The sequence below is a fragment of the Python bivittatus genome, unplaced genomic scaffold (genome assembly GCF_059951505.1).
Source record: "Python bivittatus isolate LINGU-HERP-01145 unplaced genomic scaffold, Pbiv_v1 ctg000680_np1212, whole genome shotgun sequence".
Lineage (NCBI taxonomy): Eukaryota > Metazoa > Chordata > Lepidosauria > Squamata > Pythonidae > Python > Python bivittatus.
Genome location: NW_028277095.1, coordinates 8,099,714 through 8,125,271, shown reverse-complemented (window position 1 = coordinate 8,125,271; position 25,558 = coordinate 8,099,714). Strand labels below are relative to the sequence as shown.

General features: G+C 46.7%; 2 protein-coding genes across 3 annotated transcripts in view; one reads left to right on the top strand and one right to left on the bottom strand.

Moving 5' to 3' along the window:
- Positions 1–17,252, top strand: part of GFPT1 (glutamine--fructose-6-phosphate transaminase 1) — a 45,790-nt gene extending 28,538 nt beyond the window's left edge. For both annotated transcript variants that reach the window (XM_088151988.1, XM_088151987.1), the window contains 9 exons: positions 38–133; positions 588–685; positions 2,110–2,230; positions 4,209–4,366; positions 8,150–8,264; positions 11,518–11,645; positions 12,748–12,915; positions 14,061–14,222; positions 14,526–17,252. In XM_088151988.1, coding sequence (XP_088008114.1) covers positions 38–133; positions 588–685; positions 2,110–2,230; positions 4,209–4,366; positions 8,150–8,264; positions 11,518–11,645; positions 12,748–12,915; positions 14,061–14,222; positions 14,526–14,570 — 1,091 coding nt within the window. In that variant the 3' untranslated portion in view covers positions 14,571–17,252. The remainder of the gene's footprint in view (positions 1–37; positions 134–587; positions 686–2,109; positions 2,231–4,208; positions 4,367–8,149; positions 8,265–11,517; positions 11,646–12,747; positions 12,916–14,060; positions 14,223–14,525) is intronic.
- A 1,702-nt stretch (positions 17,253–18,954) lies between these two features.
- The window catches only part of ANTXR1 (ANTXR cell adhesion molecule 1), a 163,680-nt gene continuing 157,076 nt past the window's right edge, over positions 18,955–25,558 (bottom strand). The window contains exon 18 of the mRNA XM_088151989.1: positions 18,955–25,149. Within this exon, the coding sequence (XP_088008115.1) occupies positions 24,886–25,149 (264 nt within the window). The 3' untranslated portion in view covers positions 18,955–24,885. The remainder of the gene's footprint in view (positions 25,150–25,558) is intronic.

Here is a 25,558-nt window from a genome sequence, read left to right as displayed (position 1 = left end):
TACCTCTATTCAGTGGACTTTCTGTTGTTCTTTCAAGGTAACTTCAGTTCATTCATGCAAAAGGAAATATTTGAGCAGCCAGAATCTGTTGTGAACACCATGAGAGGAAGAGTCAACTTTGATGACTACACAGGTAAAGGCCTTGGGATTGTGTTCTGCTCAGAGCATCAGATTTTTATATAAAGTTCTTTCTTTCAAAAGGTGGTTAAGTAGGATAGATTTCATTCACAGAGAAGATCTGTAGACATTCTTCTAACACTGGAGAATGACGATAACTCTGCTTCTCTGCTGCTAATTCTCTACTTGTGAGCAGGTTCTTGGCTGGATCTTGGCTGCTATACTTGCTGTGGGCCAACGTGTCACATGATAAACACCTCTGGCTACTTTGCTCTCTGTTTATCCCCAGAGGTTGCTTTGCCTGGTCCTGTAGCACATTTTGACCAGTTCTTTTATGGGTGAGGGGTAGAGTCATTGAGCCTCCTTTTGTAAGAATTGCTAAAAAAATCCTGCAGGATCCTTTATGTTGAAGTTATTCTGCTTTTCTCTGAGCTATTTTCATCAAGTCTTTGTATCATTACTTATTGCAGTGAATCTTGGGGGCTTGAAAGATCACATCAAGGAGATTCAGCGATGCCGGCGCCTGATCCTCATCGCTTGTGGAACGAGTTACCACGCAGGCGTCGCAGTGAGTGGCTGAACCGAAGTAGCATTTCAAACTTTTTGAACAATTAGCAATGCCCTGCACTGGGAAAACGTGTGTCATACTACTGAGACTGCAGCTTTTACTTGTCTGTGCACGGGTGTCAGCAGGGGGGTCAAAAAAGTCAACATGGTATCCACAGCCATGCGATTGAAGCCGCCCCCCCTTTTTGCGTGCTTTGCTAGTGCTGGTGAGTGCAGCAAAGCGCCTCGTTCCGATACTCTGAACAGCCTGACAGGTTAGACCTCTGGATCCTGTTGAAACAGGAACAGTTTCTGCAAGATGGTTAATTTACCAGCCTGTGTATGGAATAAATAATATGCACATAAATATGCACACCAAGGGGCCTGCAACTTCCTAATGGTGCTTTACTTTAATTTTATTCACATCTCAGATGAGTGAGGATAGGATTAGAAACGTTAGGGAGATCTAAATGTTGGGGGATGACTCGTCGAGCCTTTGCTACTGTGGTCTCGTTCTCTGCCTGTTGGGCCACATGATAACTCATGAGTGCATCCAGATTAATTGACCAAGGTTTAGATATGCTGTCCCAAACACAAATGGAAACTCTCTAGATTTGTGCCTGGCCTTCTAATAGGAGGAGGAAACTACTTTAACTTCCAGTTTAATTTCCTCGTTTGAGCAGCAAAACAATGATTTGCCCAAGCTATACAGGTAAATCATGTTAAAAAGAAAGCACATTCTTAGAAGCTTCGTTAGTATGTCTAAAGATGCTATCTAGATGTGTGTTCCAAAGAATCTCAGTCTATAAGAATTGAACATTACAGGTAATCCTCATTTAACGACCATTATAGGGACTAGAAAATTGGTTGTTAAGCAGGGTGGTTGTGGCAGTTGTTAAGTGAATCAGACCTGATTTTACAACCTTTTTTGTGGCAGTTGTTAAGTGAATCATGCAGTTCCCCATTGATTTTGCTTGCCAGAAGCTGGCTGGGAAGGTCACAAATGGTGATCACGTGATCCCGGGACGCTGCAACCATCATAAATACATGCCAGTTGCCAAGTGCCTGAATTTTGATCATGTGACCATGGGGATGCTGCGACAGTCATAAGTATGAGGACCGGTTGTAAGTCACTTTTTTAGCACCGTTGTAACTTCAAACTGTCACTAAATGGATAGTTGTTAAGTGAGGATTCCCTGTATTGATTTTGGACATTTGGGTGGGTGACCGTCGGATGGGAAAAATTAAAGCAGCGTTGCCTTTCTCTGATACACACACACTTCAACACTTAATTTATATTTAAATGACAAAAATGGCCTTTGAGGATGGAGACAGGCATCACTTCCAGAACCTGCAACTGGACCTTGCAGGACTGGAAATGTGTGACTTCCTCTTGTTCTGTTTCTTCCTTTCCTTCCCTCCCCCCACTCCCCATTATTCCCCCAGACTCGCCAAGTGCTGGAAGAGCTGACTGAGCTGCCTGTCATGGTGGAGCTGGCCAGTGACTTCTTGGACAGGAACACTCCGGTCTTCCGAGATGACGTCTGCTTTTTCATCAGCCAGTCAGGTGGGATGGCCAGAGGAGGCCTCTGTGAGAAGATGTGGGTTGAGAAGAACATGAAAAGAAAGTTCACCCAGATTCTTAGTGACTCACTTCATTCCTGGCTTGCCGGCTGGCTTTTCATATAGGTCAGTATTGTCCAAACTTGGCCACTTTAAGATGAGTGGACTTCAACTCCCAGAATTCCCCAGCCAGCCAGATGCTGGCTGGGGAATTCTGGGAGTTGAAGTCCACTCATCTTAAAGTGGCCAAGTTTGGACAACACTGATATAGGTAGTGCTAACAGTGAGTTTAGCCCCTGTGGAGTTGGGTATCTGCAGGTTTTAGGAGAGCAAAGTGTATCTTTTATCCAAGGTACAGTGTTGAAAGCAAGGAAGAAAAGGTGTGTGAATGTATTGAGTGTGAGAAAAACTTTAAGGTAGGTAGGAGGCCTTTGGCCTTCTGATACTTAGGGGTTATAACTGATGCCTTCTCTGACTGTGGGCCGTGCTGGCTGAGGCTGATGGAACCCAAGGACATCTGAAGGGGGGATCTGCGAGATGGGAGGAGCAGCATCGCCACTGAGACTCTGCTCCTGTTACTCAGGCACGCGGGGCTTCAGGTGCAAAGCCGTACCTAAGATCTGGAGATTTTGACTCCCTCCCTCTACAGACGCCCCTGATCTGAACCACAGTTCCCGATTCTTAATACGTTGGTGGGAGAAGTTGCTTTTTGCATTTCCCAGTAAGCGACAAACAGATATTAAAACCGAGGGGTGTTTGGATTGAGGGTCTCCACCATATGCCTCCTTGGCAAATCGATTGTATTATAATCAGGAGTGACCACAGGATATGGTCAAAAAATCAAGATGGCAGCTGCAATGGTCCGATCAAAACGCCACCTGTTTTATGTGCACTGCCTGTGTATCACACTGCTGTGGACACCATCTTGACTTTTCTGACCATACCTCACAGACATCCCTGACATTAAGAAACAGTGTTTGCAGTTTCTTTGAAGCAAATAGCAATAACTTTTAATCATTACTCCCTTTCCCTATTTTGAATATTCAGACATTTTAAAAGGTGAACTGACAATGACATTAAACAGCAAACCTGTGCAAACACAAACGACTGGATCTCAGGTACCCCCAAAAGGTAGAGTTGTCTTCAAGCCAAGCTCTGCTCCTGGTCTCTTGTGAAAGTGGTTTGCCACTTCCCTCTTCAAGGATCTTTTCAATTTCTGGTCTAGCCTGCAGCCTGGAGATCTCCCATCCAAGGACTAACCAGGCCTGACCTTGCTTAGCTTCCAAGCCCAGAGAAGGTCAGCTGTTATCTCTGGGATGGCCAAGCAGGTCTTCCAGGAGCAGACTCCAGAGCCTTTCCCCCCGAGTGCCGCCAATCCTTTGAAAGACGCAGCTGCTGCTGCTGCCCAGACCTGTGGCCAGGAGCTCTCGGACGGAAAGCCTGGCAAAGCATGATGGGAATTGGGTGCCTCTACCTGCCTGCGCTCCTCTGCATAGTCTGATGTGGTCTTTGTACAGCATTTTTGTACTAGAATAACTAGAATTTTCTCGTAGTGTTATTGCCAGTTCTTAGATTACAGTGCTCAGCTCCTGATAACAATATATCAGTAGATTCAGCTGCACTGCTCCTGCACTGCACGCTTGCCCACTCGCGCGCTCTCGGGATAATTTTTGAGAGCCTGCCTTTGGCTCGGTCTTCTGGGCGGAATGTGTGAGAGACACGCCCTGTCCCAAATAGCAAATGAAAGGAGACAGATCCAGGTTCATTCTCTGGCTTCTCCTGCGAAAGCTGGGTGAGACCCGGTCTGACACCTTGGAGAGCCACTGACAGCTGGTGCAGAGAGAGTTGAGCTTAATTTGGCTCTGCTAAGGTATGTTCCAATGTTGCTGGTGAGGTTAGGAACATGGCTTCTGCACTAACAGATCTTGAGCACTCGGTGGGAGCGCCTTCTTGACTGTGACCACGTCCATCTCTTTTGGCAGGAGAAACAGCTGACACGCTGATGGCCCTTCGGTACTGCAAGGAGAGGGGAGCCCTCACCGTGGGCATCACCAACACTGTTGGGAGCTCCATTTCACGGGAGACAGACTGTGGGGTGCATATCAACGCAGGGCCGGAGGTTGGGGTGGCCAGTACAAAGGTGAGGGTCCCTGGCATAAAGAGAGCTCAGATGTGGAGATTGACGTGAAGGCATGCCGGTCTTAGAACACCTTTATTCTGAGTGCCAGTGCTGACTGCATCTGGCCCCTTCTGCTTTTCTTAAGGAGAGGAGTGGGCTCCCAGGAATGAATTAATCCCCACCAGCATTCTGGAAAGGCTCCTATTTTAAGTATGGCCAGGTGAGACAGGTGAGAACAGTAACTCATAAAGTTAGTTTATGGCTGAACCAAAATGTAAAGCTGTCTTTCCCACCTCCAAACTCAAGCACTATTCCATTCTTGTGTGAGATGGACCGGGAGACTTGTGTCTATGCCTTTGGGATCCCTTTGTTCTTCTTCCGCAGATCACCCAGCTTCAGGCTATATCTCCTACTCAGCTTCCTCCCTCCCTCCCTGTCTCCAAATCTCCAGTAGGTTCTCTGAGAATACCAAGGAGGAAGCCCTGGTTAGGTCATCTGGCTTTAGGGACATTTCAAGTGATGAGGCTTCTATGGTGTGGCCGTGCCTCCCTTCTGCAAAGGTCTGGGAAAGAAGATGGATTCAGAGTCCTGCTGGATTTGTGTAGGGGGGCCTGGAGGATTCGGAGGCCTACGGGCAGTTGTAGCCCAAGGCTGGGTAACGTTTGAAAACCAAAGGATAGAGAGAAGAGGTGTTTGAAGGGAGGAGCGAAGGCTATCATGGGCCATTTGGCAAGACTTTGGGTTTTTTTAAATTTGGGGGTGTTTTTTTTTAAATTAGGCTAAATCTATTTTGGGTTACTGTACATTGGTTGTGTGTCTCCCAGCTCAGAATGGGTAAACGGGATTGGAATTTGGTGGTGGAGTCAGATCTCTGGGGGGTTGAAAAAGAGGGAGAAGGCTGTGGTCAACCGCCCTGCCCTGAAGGGAGGAGGCCTTCGCGTCTCCACTCCCCACGGATTCCCTGCAGAATGGCTCCCTCGGCAGTGGAAATGCACACGCAGCCCAGGGAAAGGGGTTGAGCAGAGGATGGAAGACATCCAGAACACAAGCAGGCTAAACCAGTTGAAAGGCTGTCCCCTCCCCCCCCGACCCACAAGACAAAAGAGCAGCCTCTCCAAAGGGCTGAATGTTTCCCTGACCTCTCATTATCTGGAGAAGAATGTAGTCAAGGCTCCATTTCTTTCCTCATTTTTGTGCCCTGCCTGATCTCCAAGGAGTTGAGCAAAGCCAACTTGATTCTGATCAGCTTGAAGCAGGACCCTCGAAGGAGTTGCATCTGCAAGGGACTGGGATCCAGGCCTGACCAGCCCGAGTCCAGCCTTCTGCCCCTGACATCTCCCTGGGGAAGGTTATTGTCTTGATGGCGTTTTGGAGTACCATCAACTCGCACTTTAGGCTTGGTGGCAGGGCTTCATGCTGTCAGCATTCCAAGTCCTGTTGGCCAGGTCCCAAAATGGACAGATGTTGTGCATTGAATTATTTTCCCAGTTGAGATTGCATTTCTGGAGGATGGAATCACTGCTTAGGATAAGAAATGGAAGTTAACCCAAACAATCCTTAGAAAAGCCGTCTGTCAACAGACGGAACGGAGCAGAAGAGCGATGTGCCCTTTGCGGGCCAGGATGTATCGCTGGAATCTGATTGCACTTGAGGCCTTTGGGTTTATAGGAAGAATCTCTCTTACTGGTTCCCAGGAGCACCATCGCAGGAGATCTCCTTGTTGCAGTCTGGCATGCCTCCTGCAAGGAAGATGTCCTGTTCTCTCATTTAAGGACAGGCTCTTGAGAAGAGAGACATGTCCGACTTTATCCTGGGGGTAGATTCTCTTTTGTCTCTGGTGCAGATTCTTAGACAAGCCATTAATTCTCTTATACAAACTGTTGGGCTGCCAGGACTGGTTAGAGTCTTTATTCCCTTCCAACCTTTTCTAGGGAGGGGGCTAAACCAAATTCAGGGTTTGCATGACATACACACCTGCGCATGCAGACCCACGGACCTTCCTGTCGGAGGATGGGAGGTGCCGTGGGTGTCCTTCATGCCGATTTGGTCACTAGCCCATCTGTAAATATCATCCAATGTATCAGTCAGGTATTTCAGTCAAAGTTCAGAAACAGATGGGAATAAAGGCACCTTTAAATACCAATAATGCAGATGTTGCCAAAAGAGAGCTCGATGAATGCGTTACTCAGTGGAGCTTGAGTTCAGCTGCTGGCAAATAGAGACAGCAGCCGTGCCAAGTTTGCATCATTACATGGAACCATTTTTTTCTTCTCTGATAAAAGACAACTAACACAAAATTCATTGGACTGGCCTGGGACGTGTGAGACCACAGCCAAATTGTGAAAGGGACAGTGTAACCATGCATTGTTCTGTTGGGGGATTTTGTCTCCCATCTTTTCCAAGAATTCTAGAAGAACGCTCTTCTCCTTGAAGAGAATGTCCACTCTCTCGGTTGGGTTAGAAGACTTATTGCTAGGTTAGTCACATTAGGTGGGGGCAAGAGACAAGGGGGGGTTGGGCTCCTCACACATTTGGCAAGCTTGGTTTTCTGAGCTTTTGAGGGGAGGGTTATTTTTTAATTGCGTCACATCTGTTTTAGAAATCGGGGTTCAGCTCTCACTGCCTCCTCAGGGTTGCCTCCTCAACTCCCAATGGCATGGGCCTTCAAAATCACTTCTGCTTTTCTTTCATCTTCTTGATAGGTGGAGAGTTGATGATATCTTCTTCCCAAGCCCATCCATACCTTATAAAAGTCCAATTTAGGAAGTGTTAGGTATGCCCAAGCCTCTAAAACAGAGTTTCTCAACCTCGGCAAGTTTAAAATGTATGGACTTCAACATCCAGAATTCCCCAGCCAGCATGCACATCTTAAACTTGCTGAGGTTGAGAAACACTGCTCTAAAATACATGGATCCATCTCAAGTCCCACATGCATTTCCTGCTTTGCAAGTGCCTTTGGGAATACCTGGATGAGATGCCTGGTACAAATTAGCCCAACGTGGAGATGCCAAGGCTTCTGTAGGCTGGAGGTAAAGCAAGAATAGTTGCCAATTGCTTTCTAAAGTCAGTTCAAGATATGGGTAGCTTTTAAAGAAATAAAGAGCTTAGGGGATGGGAAATATGAGGGGCTTCCTACCCTTCCCCACCTGTACTCTTGCCAATTTGTGGAGATGTAACTGGAAGTAGTGGGACCCCCAGATGCAGAGCCATGGTGACCTCCCTCTGGGAAGTCACGGCCATCTTCCTGGAATGCTTGAATTTGGATGGTGGCAGAGAGTAGGTGATTGTCCACTTCCACCTCTAGAATTCTGCAGTGCTGGGACCTACAAAGGGGGCCCTTCTAAAGCAACCCCCCACTTGCAAAGGCCTGCTTCTTGGTCAAGCTCCCCATTCTGTGTTTTTAGAGAGAAAGTTGGAGGACCCTTTTCCCATTTGGTTTTTTGTCTTGTGAATTAATGGATTTTTAAAATATTTAAAATCTTTTAAACTATTTAAACTATTTTTAAATAGCTGTTACATTGATGTATATAAGCAGTAGTATTATTCTCTTTTAAGCTAGGTTTTTTATTTATGTCTGCTTTAAACACGACCTTTCTCCACGTGAATGGCAGGTGATAAGTCTAACTAACAGCAGCAGCAGCAACAACGTAAGTTAGCTTCTTATGATCACGCCATTCCTGATGATGAAGAATGGAGGAGATGGCTGGTCTTTCAGGCATTTATCCCTCTTCAGTCCTCTTGAACTGCTTTAAGGCATCACTGGGTTCTGCTTAATGGGGTGCATTATTTTCCCTTTTTCTGCAGGCCTACACAAGCCAGTTTGTCTCCCTTGTAATGTTTGCGCTCATGATGTGTGATGACAGAATTTCTATGCAAGAACGGAGGAAAGAAATAATGCGAGGCCTCAAGTTGTTGCCGGGTAGGTATGGATGACCAACAGCATCATTTTTATTGTTTTAGTTTTATTCGTGTGAGTTTTGCCTTTTGCTTTAACTTATAAGCCGCCCAGAGTCACGTATGTGAGATGCTGTATAAATTTAAATAAAAGTGTATCATTACATAGATATAAATAAATAAATGTGGGAATTTTGTGGGAGGTCTTTTGAGAGGAGGCAAACAGACTGGTGTGTTCTCAGCACAGTGAAATGTGCGTCAAGGAAGGTAGACCGAGAGAGCTGTTAAGAGGGGCCTTGGAGAAGAGATTTTCCAGTCCAGAGATAGAGGGGAGGGAAGTGTGAGAAGGAGACTCAGAATAACCCCACCTTGATTTTGTTTGATGGGACAGAGAGAAACTTGGAAGGGTTGTCAAGAGTTGGTTCTTCTACCTTACTCCAAGAAAGAGCATTGTTGGAATCCCTACCATGCCTCTTTCTTGACCGGGCCTACCTTGAAGCGCTGATAGTGTGATCCCTGCTGTCAGAGGACAGGATGAGGAATGGAGGGCTAAAGTCTTTCTTACATGGGGGGAGGTTGTACTGCAATCTTTCTAACCAGTTCCAGTCTGGGAGAGGCAAGAAGACCCTTCAGCCACTGCACTCAAAGGCCAATGGGCAACTTGCCGGAGCCAGAGGCCCATCACTATCACTGACCAACCGTGGAGACCCCTTGGCTTTATTTATATGTCCAGCTTCTTCTGTTTTGAAGGGCCACAGCAATCAGTTATGGAAGGAGGAGGCGTTCTTGTGAAAAGCCCAGTTTGTCAGGCAGCCATGAATTCCCCATTAACCGTCTTTTTTTGCATTGATCATCTTTGTACTATTCCTCCTCCCCTTTTTGTTCCGTGTAAAATGGTTTGTTGAGTGATGGTGGCCTTGCTGGTGTGGTCCACCAGTTCAGAATCACTGCTGTCAGGGTCAAAGGTCACCCTGGCCTAAGGAGTTAGTTCTCTGCGCCACAGCTGTAGACAAGGTGGTGCGGTTCTTTTTACATTCACACATTACAGAGCATGTTGTTTTAAGCAGGGGTGTTCAGTATGTGGACCATCCCTGTTGTTGACTGCCATTCCCATTATTTCTTACATTGGCAAGAATGGGATCTGAGGGTTACAGGTTGCCCATCCCTGGTTGCCAGGACAGATTTCAGGAGTGTCTTTCCACCCTGTGCTTAGGTCCTGTGTGCCAGGAACAAACAGTGATGATCTCTAACTATTTCAAAGATTGCCTGTTTGCCCTGCACAGATTTATCAGCTGATAGAGCTGTGGGACAATTGCCCACTGGTAGAGTTTGGACGGGTGCAGGAGGAAATGGAGGACCATAACCTTGGTAAGAGTAGAGGGTGAGGTGAAGCTAATTATTTGAGTGGAAGGGAATTCGAGAAGGCGTTCTTTGCTTTTAACTGGGTCTCCCTCAAGTGAGGGGGCGATTACTGAAAGCCAGTCAGTGCATGGGAAAGCAGGCATATGGGGTTTGTTTCGGGAGATGTTGTCGTAGTTTACTGTATGTAGTGGAAATATCTCCAAACTTTACTTACTTGGGGTCTGACTGGACCAGAGGGCAAGAACTGAAAAGTTAGGAAGGGGAGTCTGAAGATGGATAATTAGGACAGAATGAGGGATTTCCTGGTCTATCACTTCCCACCCCACTACCCAGCAGTGGTGATTCTGATCTACTCAGCTTATGCTGAGGAGCCTCAACATGCAAGCGAAGGCTGCATATTGAAAGAGGTTCAGAACTTCACATCTCCTACGGATATCTTAGAACTGCATGTTCCCTATGGATATCTTAGAACTTCGTATCTCCTATGGATGTCTCAGTATTACAGCATCTCTGCAGAATGACGGTGAGAGACCTAAAGAAGAGTTGTCCCTCTGGAAGGTAGCTGGGAATCTAGACAGAGAAAACATGAAAGAAAAAAGGGAGAGGAGGGGAGGGAGGGAGGGAGGAAGGAAGGAAGGAAGGAGACAGTATAGTCTCACATGAACATTATGAACATCTGTCACACTTGACGGGCACTGGAGTGGAGAAGGCTGAAATAGGATGGGATCTGATAAGAACCTTACATCCCTTGAGATAGGTCATCCTATTATTTCTGCAGGGTAGCTACCCCAGGATCCAGAGAGACTGAAACAGTTGTAGGGATGTTTGGAATAGTTAGTCTTCACTCCTGCTGCATCAGGAGGAAGAACAGATAATTATTGTGTAAACTTTCTTCTCTCAGATATGAAGCTATCACCTGAATGGTAATTAAATTTTCTGTGGCCACAATGAAAATGAGGCAAAAGCTGATGCTGGCCTGAACCCTGTTGTTTTTCCCTTTAAATTAAATGTTTGTGTAACGTGCTGATTGTTGATTGAAATAAAATTGATTGAAGACTGAAGGTGGGTCTGGAGGCTGTAAAGATCAGGATGGGAAGAAAGAGCCACCAGGTGTGTTATAAGGCAGATAACTCAGCCTAAGCAAGATGGATGGGCTCCAGATTCAGAAGAATGCTAAATTCAGGGCAAAGCTCTAGTTGGGGTCATGCTCTCCCAGGCATGGCTGGCCTGCAACTCAAGGGTCCTCCTGGGCCTGAGGCTCCTGCTGGAAGAGCGGTTGGAAGTGGCTTTGCCCTACATCAGCTGGTGCCCGAGTCATGGCCTTCCTGGAGGCCCTGCCCTCTTTGCCTCACGCTTGGTTTACTGTTATTTGCTCACTGTGGGGCTGCCCTTGAAGTCTAGCCAGAAGTTGCAGCTGGTACAAAACGTACCTGTCTGCATGTTAATGAGAATCGTCTGATTCTGTCATACTGCCCCAGTGCTGCAGAAGCGTCCTTGATTGCCAGTTTGTTCAGGGTGCTGGAGTAACAGACGAAGGCTTGTGTGGCTTGGGGCCTGGTTCTCTACAAGAGTGCTTGCTTCAGCCACGCTGGCGTCGTCACTCTCCATACAAAGGGGCTCAGTCTCTGCTGGGTCTCCCCTCTTCTGGCATAGCTACCCCGAGAAAGGCGATCTGCACCCTCACTTGGATTGCAGATCGAAGAAAGCAGTCTCCAGCCCTCATTTGAAAAAACAGTGTTCCAGTCCCGTGGCTGCAGATTCTGCCCACTCCATGCCCGTTACTTTGCTGTGTTTTATGTTACTGTTTATAAAGACTGTGGCCTTTTCAAAATGCTCTTCAGGCGTCTCTGAACATTCAGTATCTTGTGTCAGTTGTCCCCTTTTGAAGCCTTGTCTCCTCTTGCTGCTTTTGATAGACTTGATTAAAGAAGTGCTGAGCATGGACGATGAGATCCAGAAACTGGCCACGGAGCTCTACCACCAGAAGTCTGTCCTCATTATGGGGCGGGGCTACCACTATGCCACGTGCCTCGAAGGCGCCCTGGTGAGCCGCACCACACCTTCTTGCATCTCCACCTTCTTGAAAATGGCTCACCCAGAGCTGCAGGCCCGCCAGTTGGCGAGAGAGAGGTTCCTAATTCCTTGGGGCGGACACAGAGGGGTGAAAGAAAGCCTGCCAAAAGCTGACATTCGTAACCATGTAGGGGTAGTAAAGACCAGAATGTGGACCGATTTTAAATCTAAGCTAAGGATCTAAACTGAGCACAGGAATCTGGCTGTATCTTACAACCGGAAGAGTAATGTGCAGCCCTTTGGTTTTGTTTTGTTTTTTGTTTAATGGCGGGCAGACTGCAACCCAAAGGAAAAGTTTGGAGCCGTTCTCTGTAGCTGATGCGATGCTTCCTTTCCTAGCAGGACCCAAGATGGAGGGGCCAAACTAAAGCTCTGCTCCCCATCTGAACTTATTGTCAGTCTCCTCCAAGGCTTTGCAGATAGGCAGATGAACTTCTGGGCAGGTGCATCTGTGGGGTGGGGGTGGGAGTCAAGGTGGTGGTCGTGCCCTCCAAGCCCCACCCCTTTTTTACATTGGTTGTACATGCAACATTTGTAAAAGGGCAAGGCTTTGATCGTGCAGTCACCATTTGACTTTTTTTGACAGCCCCCTTCCCTTCCAGATGCATCTTTCAGGGTGTCCCTCATTTCAGAATGGGTTAGGGTTAGGGTAATTTATTCAAACTTCATTCAGAAGTATCCTCTACATGGGCTGGTTCACCAAATGATAGGGATGGGGCACAGTCCAGACAACGGTGTCTTCTCATGACCCTCCTGGGTCTTCCTGTGGCTGCTTCGATCTTTATCATTTGACAAAAATCTGTTCAGCAGGCAAAAAACAGGAAAGAGTATGTTTTGGCTGATCCTTCAAGGAAGCCTTATCTGAAAAAATCCACAGCATTCTTCCTTCACTGTTTCCCCTTTTCTCAGAAGGGAGAAAGCTAAGGGAAGGAGTAGGGCTGGGCCCATCTTTTTTTCAACGAATTCATGCACGAGCTTCCCAAGTGACTTCCTCTTGACCAGAGGTCTAGGACGGGGAAACCTGGGTTCTCGACTAAGGCAATTGAAATTAACGAAGTGCTCCTTCTGCTTAGAAAATCAAAGAGATCACCTACATGCACTCTGAAGGCATCCTGGCTGGTGAACTAAAGCATGGTCCCCTCGCCCTGGTGGATAAACTCATGCCTGTGATCATGATCATCATGAGGGACAACACCTATGCTAAGTGCCAGAACGCGCTCCAGCAAGTGATTGCACGGCAGGTGGGCAAAGGGGCCTGTGGAAGTGTTGGAAGGACTCCTCCCCATGTCTTTCTTCCTTGGGAATATTGTGTGGGGAAATGAGCCCTACTGATTTTTTTCAAGTCAGTTTCACCTGGGAAATTATCTGCTTTCTAATGAAAAAAATGGCAGACAGTTAACAAAATAAAGCAGATACTCCCCTCATAAAGATGAAGCAGCCTTGTTTCTGCTGCATGACAGCTGGGGAAGACCCATATGGAAGCTTCTTGGTGGGTTTGGACTCATCTGTAATCTTTCAGCCCAACATTTCTGAGTGTGTTCTTTTGTGAGGATGAAATTGGAGGAGGGAATATAATACAGGTGGTCCTTGTTTAATGATCAGTGACCATTCAAACTTATAATGGCCCTGAATGAGTGGTAGTTACGACCAGACCTTGTTGCTTATGAGTTATGCAGTATCTCCGTGATCATGTGATCGTGATCCGAGTCTTGGTGCTGGCTCCCAATTACGACATTGCAGCATCCTGCAGTCACGTGATCATGATTTGTGACCTTCCCTACTGGCTTCCCACAAGCAGAATCAAGGGGAGGCCATCAGGAAGTCAGAAGTTGCAGTCACGTGAGGTCCTCGCTTAGCAACAGCAATCGGGACCGCCAGGACTGCCATCGCTAAGTGGCACAGTCATGTGGTTTTTCGACTTACGGCCGTGTCACTCAACGATGGAATTTCCAGTCTCAATTAGCATCATTAAATGAAGACCCCCTGTATACATGGTCTTGAGCCCCTGAGATATACACCAACTAATGAGTGTGTGAAGAAGCACTTTCTCTACAACAATCTAATTATGTCCCCTTAAGGCAGTGTTGTCCAAACTTGGCCACTTTAAGATGAGTGGACTTCAATTCCCAGAATTCCCCAGCCAGCCATGAAGCAGTTGAAGTCCACTCATCTTAAAGTGGCCAAGTTTGGACAACACTGCCTTAAGCAAAATGTGTGTGTGCAAGGGTGTCCATGGGAGAGGTGGGTGTCAGAAAAAGTCAAGATGACACGCACCACCATGTATTTTGACTTTCCTGACTCCTACCCCCATGAATGGCCCCTGCGCATGTCTTTGAGCTGATGAAGACATCTCCGTTCCACTCTCTTTTTTCTTGGACCCTTGTAGGGGCGACCTGTTGTGATTTGTGATAAGGAAGATATTGAGACCATCAAAAATAACAAGCGAACCATCAAAGTCCCCCATTCTGTGGACTGTCTGCAGGGGATCCTGAGTGTGATTCCTTTACAGCTGCTGGCTTTCCACCTTGCTGTCCTCAGAGGCTACGATGTAAGTTACAGCTCTTCAGAAATCTCCCTCGCTCTCCCTGTCCCTAAAGGCCTTCTCCTCCCAGCTAGCCCAGGGAGGTCAATAATGTGACACCTGGCTGGCCGTAAGAGCGTACCATGCCTCCCTAGCTCACCTCAGTCTGTATGATGTTAGGTTAGGTGGATCCACCAGATTCCTGGGGACCAGCTAGGCTATAAATGTGAGAGCTTCTGAACTAAGCCAGTGTTGAGGAACCATCAAGTATTCTTAATCTCTACTGTGACAAAGATTTCAAAAGGTTTTATATCATTTTCATTCTTTCAGGTTGACTTTCCAAGAAACTTGGCCAAATCTGTTACCGTTGAATGAGATGCTCGACAAGGTTGGCAAGAGATTTCCTCCCCCCCCACTTTTGGTACCGAAAAACGCTGATTTTAAACATTCTCCTGTGATCAATTCTTACTTCCAATGTAGAAAAACCTTTATAATTGTTGCATTTGTGATAGTTAGGAGTTGAATCCATGAGCTCTGTTGGTAGCATTGTTCAGTGGCAGCGATGTCAAGAATACAGTTTTTTTTTCTTTTTTAAAAAATGGGTTCCTGTAATCCTCGTCAGTTATATAGTTAAATAGAATCATTTCCTAGTTATCTGTAGGACATTCAGAGGGGTGAGTTCTTGCATGGATGGAGATGAAATTGCTAGTGACGTGATAAGGGCCCAAGAGATCGGCCGCCTCCTTTTCCAGAAGTGCTCCGCTGCCACCATCGGGAGAATCCAGGTAGAGTTCATTGGCTTCCAGGCTTCTGCTGGCCAGCGCACTCCAGCCTTCCCCCCACCAGTTCACGTTTGTGCAGTTTGCCAGAAGGAGCCCCACGGCATCGGTTCTGTGGGCATTACTCTCTCCAGCCAACTCTGTGCTGTGTAGATCTATCAAGCCTTGATTGCACAGGCCTGCATTTTGGAGTTTGGTGTCACGCCTTCAGGCCTTGCAAAAAAGGTGTGAAAATAACCCCAGTTCCTAAGCAGAACAAGAGGTCTGCGTAGCTGATCCTTCCGAAATGAGGGCCCTGTCCCTGCATTTAATGGGAATCCTTGGCACTTTTATCTGAGGAGCGGAGAATTCATTTTTCTCCAAACAAGATAAACTTTCATTTTTCAAGGAACCTCTTTTCAGTGCGTTAAAGACAAATGCCAACATTTGAAGGTGCAATGAGAAAAAAAGCCTGCTTGAATTTGTGTGGCTGAGTAAGAACAAGCACCGCGGCTGTGCAGCTCTTTAGTCCTTCTCCTGCTTCCCTCGATCTGTGAATGTCTGTGGTGGATTCCAGTGGCAAAAACGGGAGTCAGAATAGATGTCCTCCAGTGAATTTGGGTAACTCGTGATGGAGGCCTGGAGGTTCTTCCATCATTTGTGATGTAAGCAAGATTCACATTAACCATGGGGCAGGGATGAACCAGGGAGTTGTTTTTTCCATCTGAACATCCTTCAGGTGAAAGACACTCTGGTCTTCTCTGTATAGCATCCTGATTCTTGATAAAAAGAAGGAAAATGTCTGCAAATTTTGAGTTGGACATTTATTGAGGAAGGGCCTTCAAGTACTTCAAAGTCCCGTACTTCTCCGATCATCTGAAATGGACAGAATTTCTTTCAATCCAAATACATTTGCTTTGAACAATCTTTTAAACTAGACCAGCCCTCTGTTCTTCTGGTTATTATGCTGATATTTCTGTGGTGGGTAAGAGAGCTAAAAGGATTCTAAAATATCTATGGTGGGAATAATGCCAAAGGGAAGACATACAGTATAAGGAGAGGACCAAAGATATGCTCCTTGGCCAAATAGATGCATCAGGAAGGATCGTCCTACTCTGATATCTAGAGGATGCAAACATAATAAAAATCTAGATTGACCAAAATATGCCCCTCTTACTTCTCATTAGTTAACGGGACAGTGATGGCATTAAAAAGGCTTTCATTGGTATACTTCTAGAATGGAGAAAAGGCAAGTTGCACAGAAACTCAGCAGAAATTTAAAATATGCCAGAATACAGAGGTAAGCTGACTCTCAGCTTGTTCTCGGCATCGTTTTATTGGATAAGAAATAAATATCCTGATGTTTGGGGGAGATGTTGACCTGCATCCTTCTTTCCTCACTGTGCAGTAGAAGGGAAAGATGACCTGCGGGATCCATTAGTCGGAAGCTGTCTCATTTAAGGACAGCCTGCTGAGCGCGTGGGCCGTCTCCTTTCAAGTTTACAGCATGCATATTCAGCTCACCACAACATGATGCTTTCCGTTCATGAATGAAGTTGTAGTTTGCAGTTACTGGTGAACCTGGATAGTTCTGAAATTTATTATAAAGAGAAGTCACTTTGCAAATGTTGGTGTTCATGTAATGTCCAGGTGCTGTTCTCCATCCTTCTCAGTGGCTGCTGGATTCACATCTGAGCTGCCCATAACAGTCAAAAGCCTTAGGATGTTGGAGAGGGCTCTTCACTCAGCTTGTCGGTGCTACTCTAAGTCTGTTGGGGAAGCACACTCCAGGGAGAATGTGCTGATCAGGAGAAATAAGGCCACACGTAGTTCCAGAAGCCACATGGCATACAAGGCTGGAAGTGAGGCCAGTCCAAAAGGGGAGGCCCGCAGACATCTTCCTGCTTCACTTTCTACACAGAGTGTTCCCCATGCTTTCAAGCACCCGCCCTTGGCCCCAGAGAACCACGAGTCTGTTGCAGGGGTTTCCCTGGAACGCCGCACGAGTCCAATCACTTGCACCATGGCCAGTGTTCTCCATGGCACATGGCCTTGTTTCCTCTGCCTCTTGAACTCATTACTAGTTGGGCTGAGCAAAGTGTGTGTGTGTGTGTAAAACTGGAATACTTGGGCAATCATTCCTTTTTTTCTTTGTTTTCTTTGAATGTACGTATTTGGCCTGTCTTGGTGGATGGGACCATGGTTCGTTTTGTGTATAACTTTATCATTTAAATTGTTCTCCCAACTTTGTTTTTTGTACCTTGCTCTTTGAATAAAAACAAGCGCGTAATCTTCCTTACTTGAGCATCCCTGATCAATAGCATTCCTTCAGTGACAAGTGCCACCCACAACGACCCAGATTTGGTCTTAGGTGTGGTCTTAGGTGTGTGAAAATTGTGAAAATTGAAGAGGGCTCTTTGGTTAGGCCTGCATTTGATTCTAACCCTGATCTTGAAATCGCAGGTTGGACTCATTTTATGAATTCCCTACATAAGGGTTCCCAGGGCGTATTTTTTTAGCATTTTTTGGTTTTGTTCCCCAGCTGAGGGCATCCCCAGGGGGGAGGGGTTAAAAAAACTCAAGATGGCGGCCCCACCTGTGCGATTGAAGCCCCACCCCTTTTTTACACACATGTGCATGACACATACAAAAAAAGACCAAAGCTTCAATCACACTGTCACAGCCACCACCTCCTATACTTTCTTCCCAAGCTCTTCCTATGAAGAAATATATCCATTTTTGCAGATACTTGCAAGTTTGGGGAGGCTTCATATTCTGCACAGTCAGCTTTCGGGGAACTCTGGCATGTGTCAGTTCCCTCCCAAGTCAGCCCGCTTGGGCTGAATCTGCAGAACTTCTCCAACACAGACAAAACCCTGCGTCTCCCACATTCTTGGCCAACCTGCCAAGTGTTCACCATCTATTTGTGGGCTCCAGATGTGGTTCATCTCTTGGGGAGGGGGTTTCCCTCCAACACCAGCCTTCTGGGCCAGTACAAGTTCTCCTTCAGCAGAGTTTGGTTTGTGAGTGCTCGCATTCTAAGCAGCGTAACACTGGTTGGCTAAACACGAGACACCAAGCGGGAGTGTGGTTGGTCGAGCATCTTGTGTGGTCTCAGCTATTGTGATTTCAAGCCGTTCTGGTTGAACATTGGGAAAATCTCCGTATGTGAAGAGAGGCTTGCCAACAGAACCAACAACCTGTGTGCGTGTGTGTGCATGTGTGTGCAGCAGAGGTTGGACAGCTATTTGTTGGGAAGTCTTCAATTCTTTCCTTCCTGAGAAGGAAATTGGACCTAACAGTCTCCATAATCCCTTACAATGTTGTGATGCTTTAGAACTGAAATCATACACATGAATTTCAGCTTAGCAGGATGGGGCCCCTAAAGCCATTACATCTCTGGTGTAAATTATTTAGCTGCACCAGTGGTTGAGGACTCATTACACAAATACAAGAACAAATTTTTTTGGGGGGGAGAGGAGGGCTGCTGTATCTGTTCCAAGTCAGCCACCTCTTCTAAAGCTTTCCTTTCTCTATAAATTGAATGTACAAAACCAAAGCTCAGATTATTTTTTTTAATAACATCAGAACTGACAGAATAATGACTGTATTTTTAAAAAAATGACTCATGCAAACAAGCCAAAGGCACAGAATAATTTTTTATGCTGGCTGAAGAATCACTAATTGCCACCCAAATCTATTGGGGAGGCTCCTGTTTTCCATCCGCTCCACCAGCTGCAGCCATTCGCTGTCTTCATCTGTCCTTCCCACAGTGCCAAATCGGTGGCCGCCTCTCATCACCTGTTTGGCCCACTGACGCCTGGGCTTCTTCAATGCACAGTCCCGTGGATGGCACAGGAGTTCGCCCAGGTTTATCTCTTGCCCTCTGTAGGTCTGTAGGATTTTCCAAATAATGCAGTACATCCAGAAACGACGGGAAAAAAACCTGCAGTGTTCAGTTGAATCTGTTCTTGCTTCGTTCTGCAAGGCGTTCTTTAGAATGGCTAGTTTTGGACTATCTGATATAATGAGGCCCAAGGACTTCCTAGTAAGAGAAAATACATACATAGTACTATACGTCCGTATATAGTACAACACCCAGTTCAACCTCACTGTTACAGAACATTAAGCGCCACCGACCAAAGTTGAGCACTTCCAGTCTCGGTTTCTCTGTTTCGGGTGCTGGGAGGCTTTGAGCCGATCATATTTGCTCCTAGGACACCGGGGTAACAGTGAGAAAGGGGAAGGGAAGCCATCTTAGCAATTGTGGTTCTGCATATCCCGAGCCCTGGGAAAATGATTGCTTGAATAGCCCGAGGGCTCTCCAGAGGCGCTGGCCCAACACATCCGTTGCTCTATTAAGGTTGACACGTCTTGGAAGCCTCCATTTACACAGGAGGCTCCTACTCAAGCATGAGTTTGGACTCGGCTCTTGCAAACAGCTCATTCTGCTGAGACCTGCAGAGCCTTGTAGAAGCGTTGGGCACAATCTGTAACAGCAGCTGCCTAATTTTTTTGGTCCCTGAGATGGGGAATCAGAACATCAGAAACGCTTTGCAGGATGGCCTCCCATGCAAAGCTCTCACCAATGGCTGGAGAACGCACAGGAGCCCTGCCTAGCGTGCGCAAACCCTACTGCTTTCTCTAGTTCTGGCTTGCGTTATTGTGGGTCACTCTCTCCTCTAAAATGGTGGGGGGGGGTCTCCTGCATCAGCGGAGATTGAGCGCAAGGAATGGGGGGCTCCAGGGTGCCCACACAGAGGCCCTCAGTTGCTTCCTGCAAGCTTTCTTGCTGGTTCCAGTGGAAGATGGCCGGGTGATCACGATTAATGCTCTGTAACGGAGGTGTTTGTCATTTACAGACAATATTTATACATTAATAAAAGCAATACAACCATAAAGAGAAAAAAAAACGAAACGAAACGAAAACAAGCACAGCTTGATACAATAATAGGCCATGAAATATCATTGGCTTTATAATAATTTACTACAATGTGAAAAAAAAAGAATCTTTTATCCACACAGAATGGGAAATGCTTCCATTTAAAATATGGCAAGCACACAATAATAATATATACACCACAGATTTGGAATTTTGCTTCTAACTTATGCACAGAACTTTTGCATATTTGTATTTGTGTATGTAATTCTTTGTCTGGATTTACTTTTTTTTAATTATTATTTTGTACTCTTCCCCTGTTATCCTAGGATTTTGTTTGAGTCGAGAACTGGGAAGACCGAAATTCTTAATAAAACCAGATGTTATTCAAACTTATGTTTCCTCTCAAGCTGTCCCCATGCAGGCTGCTAAATGAGTAACAAAGAATGCTGGGGTTCTTTTTCAAAGCATTTTGGCACATTTTGAGGCATTGTTGATCATCTCTAATGAGTAAAACCTACTCTTATATGACACGACTACAGCAATAATATTTACTATTTCATTTCTGAGCACAATCTGAAAAGCAGGGTATCCGTGGGGGAGGGGGGCAAAGTCAAGATGGGGGCCGTGCAATGGAAAACCCAACTTTTTTTTTTTAACACGTGTCACAGCTGCCACACACGTTCATTCAGATAAAAAAGGCAGGGCTTTGATCGCACAGTTTGTGACCACCAACTTGACCTTTTTGACCTCCGCTGGGGATATCTGCTGTTGAGACGTCTTCCTGACAAACCCCACTGAACTACTTCTTTTCTGGAGCTCCCATCCATCGCTGGTGGCTTCCTGACACCCAGCACGCTCCATCTTGAAGAACCCTAAAGAGCTACTCAAGTAGAACATGCGCAACCGTTGCCAGCCAGCCCCATCGGGTGTCATGGCTTCCCTAAGAAGTAGTCTGGGGTGATCAAATTGACCACAAGCTGCAGCCCGGGGAAAGGATGTTTCTCGAGAGGGGTCCCATGTGGCAGAGGCCAAAGGGGTGAGTGTGTTGGGGGGCTTCACTGTTCTGCCTGCAGACACAGGAGTTCTTTGCTGTACAGAAAGATCTATGGACAAAGGGCAGTTGAATCTTTCTGTGGTGCTGAAGAAGAAGCTCTTGATTCGTGTCCCCCAAAAAGGAGAATGGTTTTTTTCCAGGACATTGGTTTTCGTGTGTAATGTTCACCAGGTCCCATTCGTGTTTTGTTCTTCTCTCCTTTGAGGACAGAATGAGCAGAGACCATAGCTTGCTCCATAGTTTTTATTGTGTTGTTAGTAGATCACCAAGGATCTCTCTGTCTCTGCTGGAGTCACAATAGATCTGATCTGGTTAAAAGCTTTAGCTTTAGAAAGGAGCCTAAATGAGTTTTAACCATGATAATGTGCAGTCATAACCCAGGTAGGGACTCTAAAGGACCTCGATGAGCGGTCCGTTCCTTTAAAAAAAACTGGCTCCTGCATGTGTGTGTTTGGTACACAACAGAACCTTCTGCATTTCGCCACAGAGCAGCTGGGCACGTTCTCCCTCTGAGAAAAACGGTGCCCTGGCCAAGGTGCAAATTGGTGTTGCTCTTGTTTTTGTGCTAAATGCTGACATGTCACCCAACGACAAGGCTTAGCGAGAAGGTCTCCTGTGCAACCCTCGTGCACAGGGCTGGGAGATGCATGGGCCATGCAGGTTCCCATTAATTTCTATGCAGAGACCTCTGCAAGAAGGGTCAGAAAAGTCAAGATGGCAGCCCTGATTGCACAATCAAAGCCCATCCCTTATTTAAGCGTGCTGGGGACATGACACCGATAAGGCAGGGGTGGTGCTTCAATCATGCCATTGTGGCCACCATCTTGACTTTTTTTTACCCCACCTGCAGACGCCCACGTTGCCATGCCTGAAAAGCAATCGAATACGGTGGCAACTCAGGAGCTTACGCCAGTCGAAATAAAATACTTTCAGATAGTGTTGATTTCTCCTTAAATAAAGGATGTGCAAGCCAAGCTATTAAAAGTTGCACCACTGAAGCAATAAAAGTGCATAATACTTTTTGAAACAACTTGATGAGCTCAGAGTAGGATGTTTAAGGTGCCCTTCCAAAAAGCATTTTAAGAGCTCCTCTAGTTAAAGTGGCATAAAACAGTTCAACATTTGGACGCAATTTTGCATGCATGAGCAGGGAGAGTTGCCGTTCAACGTTACATCATCGACTCCTAACACGTGTGCTCCGAAAAGAAGGTCTCAGATGTTTCCCAGAGGTGATGTTGAGCACGACTAGGGAGTTTACCCCCTCCCCCAATTTATAAAGCGCAAAGAAGAACAAAATCTTGGAGCCCCCAGACGGTTTGCCTTCCTTGGCAAAATGCAGTGGTGCCGTGAGAACAGCCTACTTTCTCTGGAACCATAAGCGGGGAGGGTCCAAAAAGTCAAAATGGTGGTCACAACTGCACGATTGAAGGCCCATGCTTTTCTGTATGTGTTGTGGATGGCCCCACCCATTACTACACAATAAGTGTATCAGGCTTTACAGCACACTAAGGGGTGGCGGGCCAGGGACTCCCAGGCCCCATGCGGCCTCCACTTTTTGGGCCTCTGACCATACGTGGAAAGCTGATGACCACATTCAAGGTGGAAACAAATGAACATGCTTTAAGCACATTAATGCTTAAAAAAGGAAATCCCCCGCACCCACCTGGGTCATGTGGCTTCACACATGTTGCAGGCCTTAGCCACTGCCAAAATGCACTGCCCGTCCTGACTTCTCCCAATTTGTAGTTGCTCTGCTTGATTGCTTCAAGTCCTGCGTCTTTAATGGCCCTCACCAAAGAAAGATCCACCCCCAGACAGACCTTGATCTTCAGCAGTGTTTCTCAAACTTGGCAACTTTGAGACATGCTGGCTGGGGAATTCTGGGAGCTGAAGTCATAGGTCTTCAAGTTGCCAAGTTTGAGAAACACTGACTTTGAAGATGAGGGAGCTCCCGTGCACAGAAATTCCAGGAACAGGGACCCAAGACAGGAGGAGATGGTCCTCAGGAAAACCAGCATGGGAAAATCAGTGTTTCAGAAAGCATAGGAAGGTACCACTTCATGCCATGTTGGCCAATGCATACCCATCTTTTTTCCAATATTGAGCCGGGGGTGCAAGGCTTCCACGACTGGCCATTCAACAACATTTCTAATTTCTACCTTTTCTTCTATCCATCTTCATCACAACCATGACAGTCACAAGGCACCCAGATCGAGAGGCAAGAATTGGAGCTGATCATGACGTGGTGGCTGAGTTCACCACCATGAAACCTTAAACCTGGGATTACACAAACAAGCCGCTCTATCCAAACGGATCAAGCAAATTGTGGCTTAATGGGATGGCTGAATCACAAAATACTCCATCCTGTTTTAACCTAGTCTAGTCTGATGCGTGAACCCAGCCAGGGAGACATCGTCAGTCCCACTTCCTCCCTTCTGAAAATATGTCTAGACTGAGTTTTAACGGTTAGAAAAGTACTCTCTGCACCAGCTCTCATCCTAGACATCCATCACACAGTTCACAAAACCAATTCAACATATATGAACCCACTGAAAAAGTCTACTTTGTTAATTAACACCTCCAAAAAGGCAATCAGCTGTTAGTGCTGTCCATGGAAAACAACTCTGTCCATTCTTCCTTTTTCCCTTCGTGATTGCTATTTTTATGGCAACGGAAAACAAACTAGAAAACAAGTAAAATGGAAAAGCAGTGAGAGATTTAGAAATGGAAATACAGCTGTCTTGACCCCCCTCCCCGCCACAGGATTCTGTTTTAAAGCAGAGCAATTGCATAATATAAACTGCACCTGGAAGCCTCTGACAATGAACATGCAACCATAGTTATTCAGTAAAAAGAAAAGACACTCTGCGTAATGCTAATCCAGCTTTTCTCATCTCGTTCTGGTTGATTCTGGTGTCCTGCTGTGAATCTGGGTTGGTTATTTTTCTAAACTGACCAGCAGGAAACTTCACCCAGAATTTGACCCATATGGTCACCTAGGTTAAAAAGAATCCTAGGAGGAGATAATCTTTGGCAATATTTCCAGCAGTTTTGAGTTCTCCAATAAAACCAACCACTTCTTGATGCTTTCAGGTATTTAGAAATTGCCCAGGATGTCTGCCAATGCATCCTCAGGGGATGGTGGAACTGCTCCCACCCTCGACTGGCTCTCCAGCTTCCTCGTTGGCCTGTTGTTAGCTGAAAAGCTGCACGTTTCTCTTTCTGCAAAGGGGAAGGCCCTGCAGCCTTTCTCCTCTCCACATCCCTTAATCTGTATTTAATTGTAACAGCTCTCATTCTTGCAGCAACACACTGAATCCAGACACATGAAAAATACCCTCCTTCTGGTAGAAGATTCCAGCAGTATTGACCCAGTTCATAGGAATGGCCTGTGTTGGGCTGTAGTGGATCCTGTGGTCGCAGGCAGGATCTTCTCCAGATGTTCCCACCACTAATGTATGGGAGAAGCCATTCTCATTATGAACAGGAAGCAACACACAGAAAGAGGTTGCTCATCATCACAGGAATGCCCAAGGCCTTGTCCAGTGATGCCATTCTCTCCAATCTTTAGCCAGCAGTCTTCCTTCCTTCCTTCCTTCCTTCCTTCCTTCCTTCCTTCCTTCCTTCCTTCCTTCCTTCCTTCCTTCCTTCCTTCCTTCCTTCCTTCCTTCCTTCCTTCCTTGCTTCCTTCCTTCCTTCCTTCCTTCCTTCCTTGCTTGCTTGCTTGCTTGCTTGCTTGCTTGCTTGCTTGCTTGCTTGCTTGCTTGCTTGAATGGCAGAGATTCCTTTGGAACTGAAAACAAGTGATTTGAGTTTTCCAGTCAACTTGAGGCATCGGGGGTTTTTCTTTTCTTTCTTTAAAAAAAAAAAAGTAATAATAAAAGTAGTTTCCTCTTCTCATTGCCCAGAACGCTAAGGCCACCTCTCTCAATAGAATTGATACAGTACTGTTGGAAATGGCTTGAGAAATGCTTCTGGGAGAGAGCGCCTTGGCTGTTAGACGGAAGGGCGGGGAGGGGGCGGGAAGGGGAGGAGCCCGGTTGGGGGAGGAGCATGAGGAGTGGGGGGAAGCAGTGTGGAAGGTGGGGAAGGGGTGGGGGGGGTGGGCGAACTTGGCGGGGGTGGGGTGTAAATGGGGGCAGGGGGTGGAGGGTTGTAAATGGGGGCAGGGGGTGGGGATGAAGGGTGGTAGGCGTTGTTGAGCGGGTACTTGGGCGGCGCCTGGGAAGTCTTCACCCTGGTGAACGTAATGCAGCGTCCCTGAAAGACAAGCAAAAATGAGACCTTTCAGTAGTGCAAAGTGGACGCTAGGCACACTGCCAGTTCTGCACGCCCCTGGGAAAGCAGGGCCATTCTCCCCACCCCTCTGCGGGAGGGAAGGCAAGAGGGCCAGTGCCCCGTGTTGGCCATCCCCTCCCTTGCTTGGGCCACGAGGGGGCCTTCAGCCAAGGGTCGCATCCTCTAGGCATGGAGCCGCTCTCACCCCACTCCCCCCGTCTAGCCCTACAAAGCTGAGTTAAGGAGGCCAGAGGAGCCTCGCCCGAAATCCCCCCTCCCCGCCCTTTTTTGCATCAGCCTGGGCTCCGTGCAGCGGGTAGTTGCGCCCACCCCAGGCCGGCTCTTCAGTTTCCTTGTTCGCCTGGGGTTGGTATATTAACGTGCTATTGAA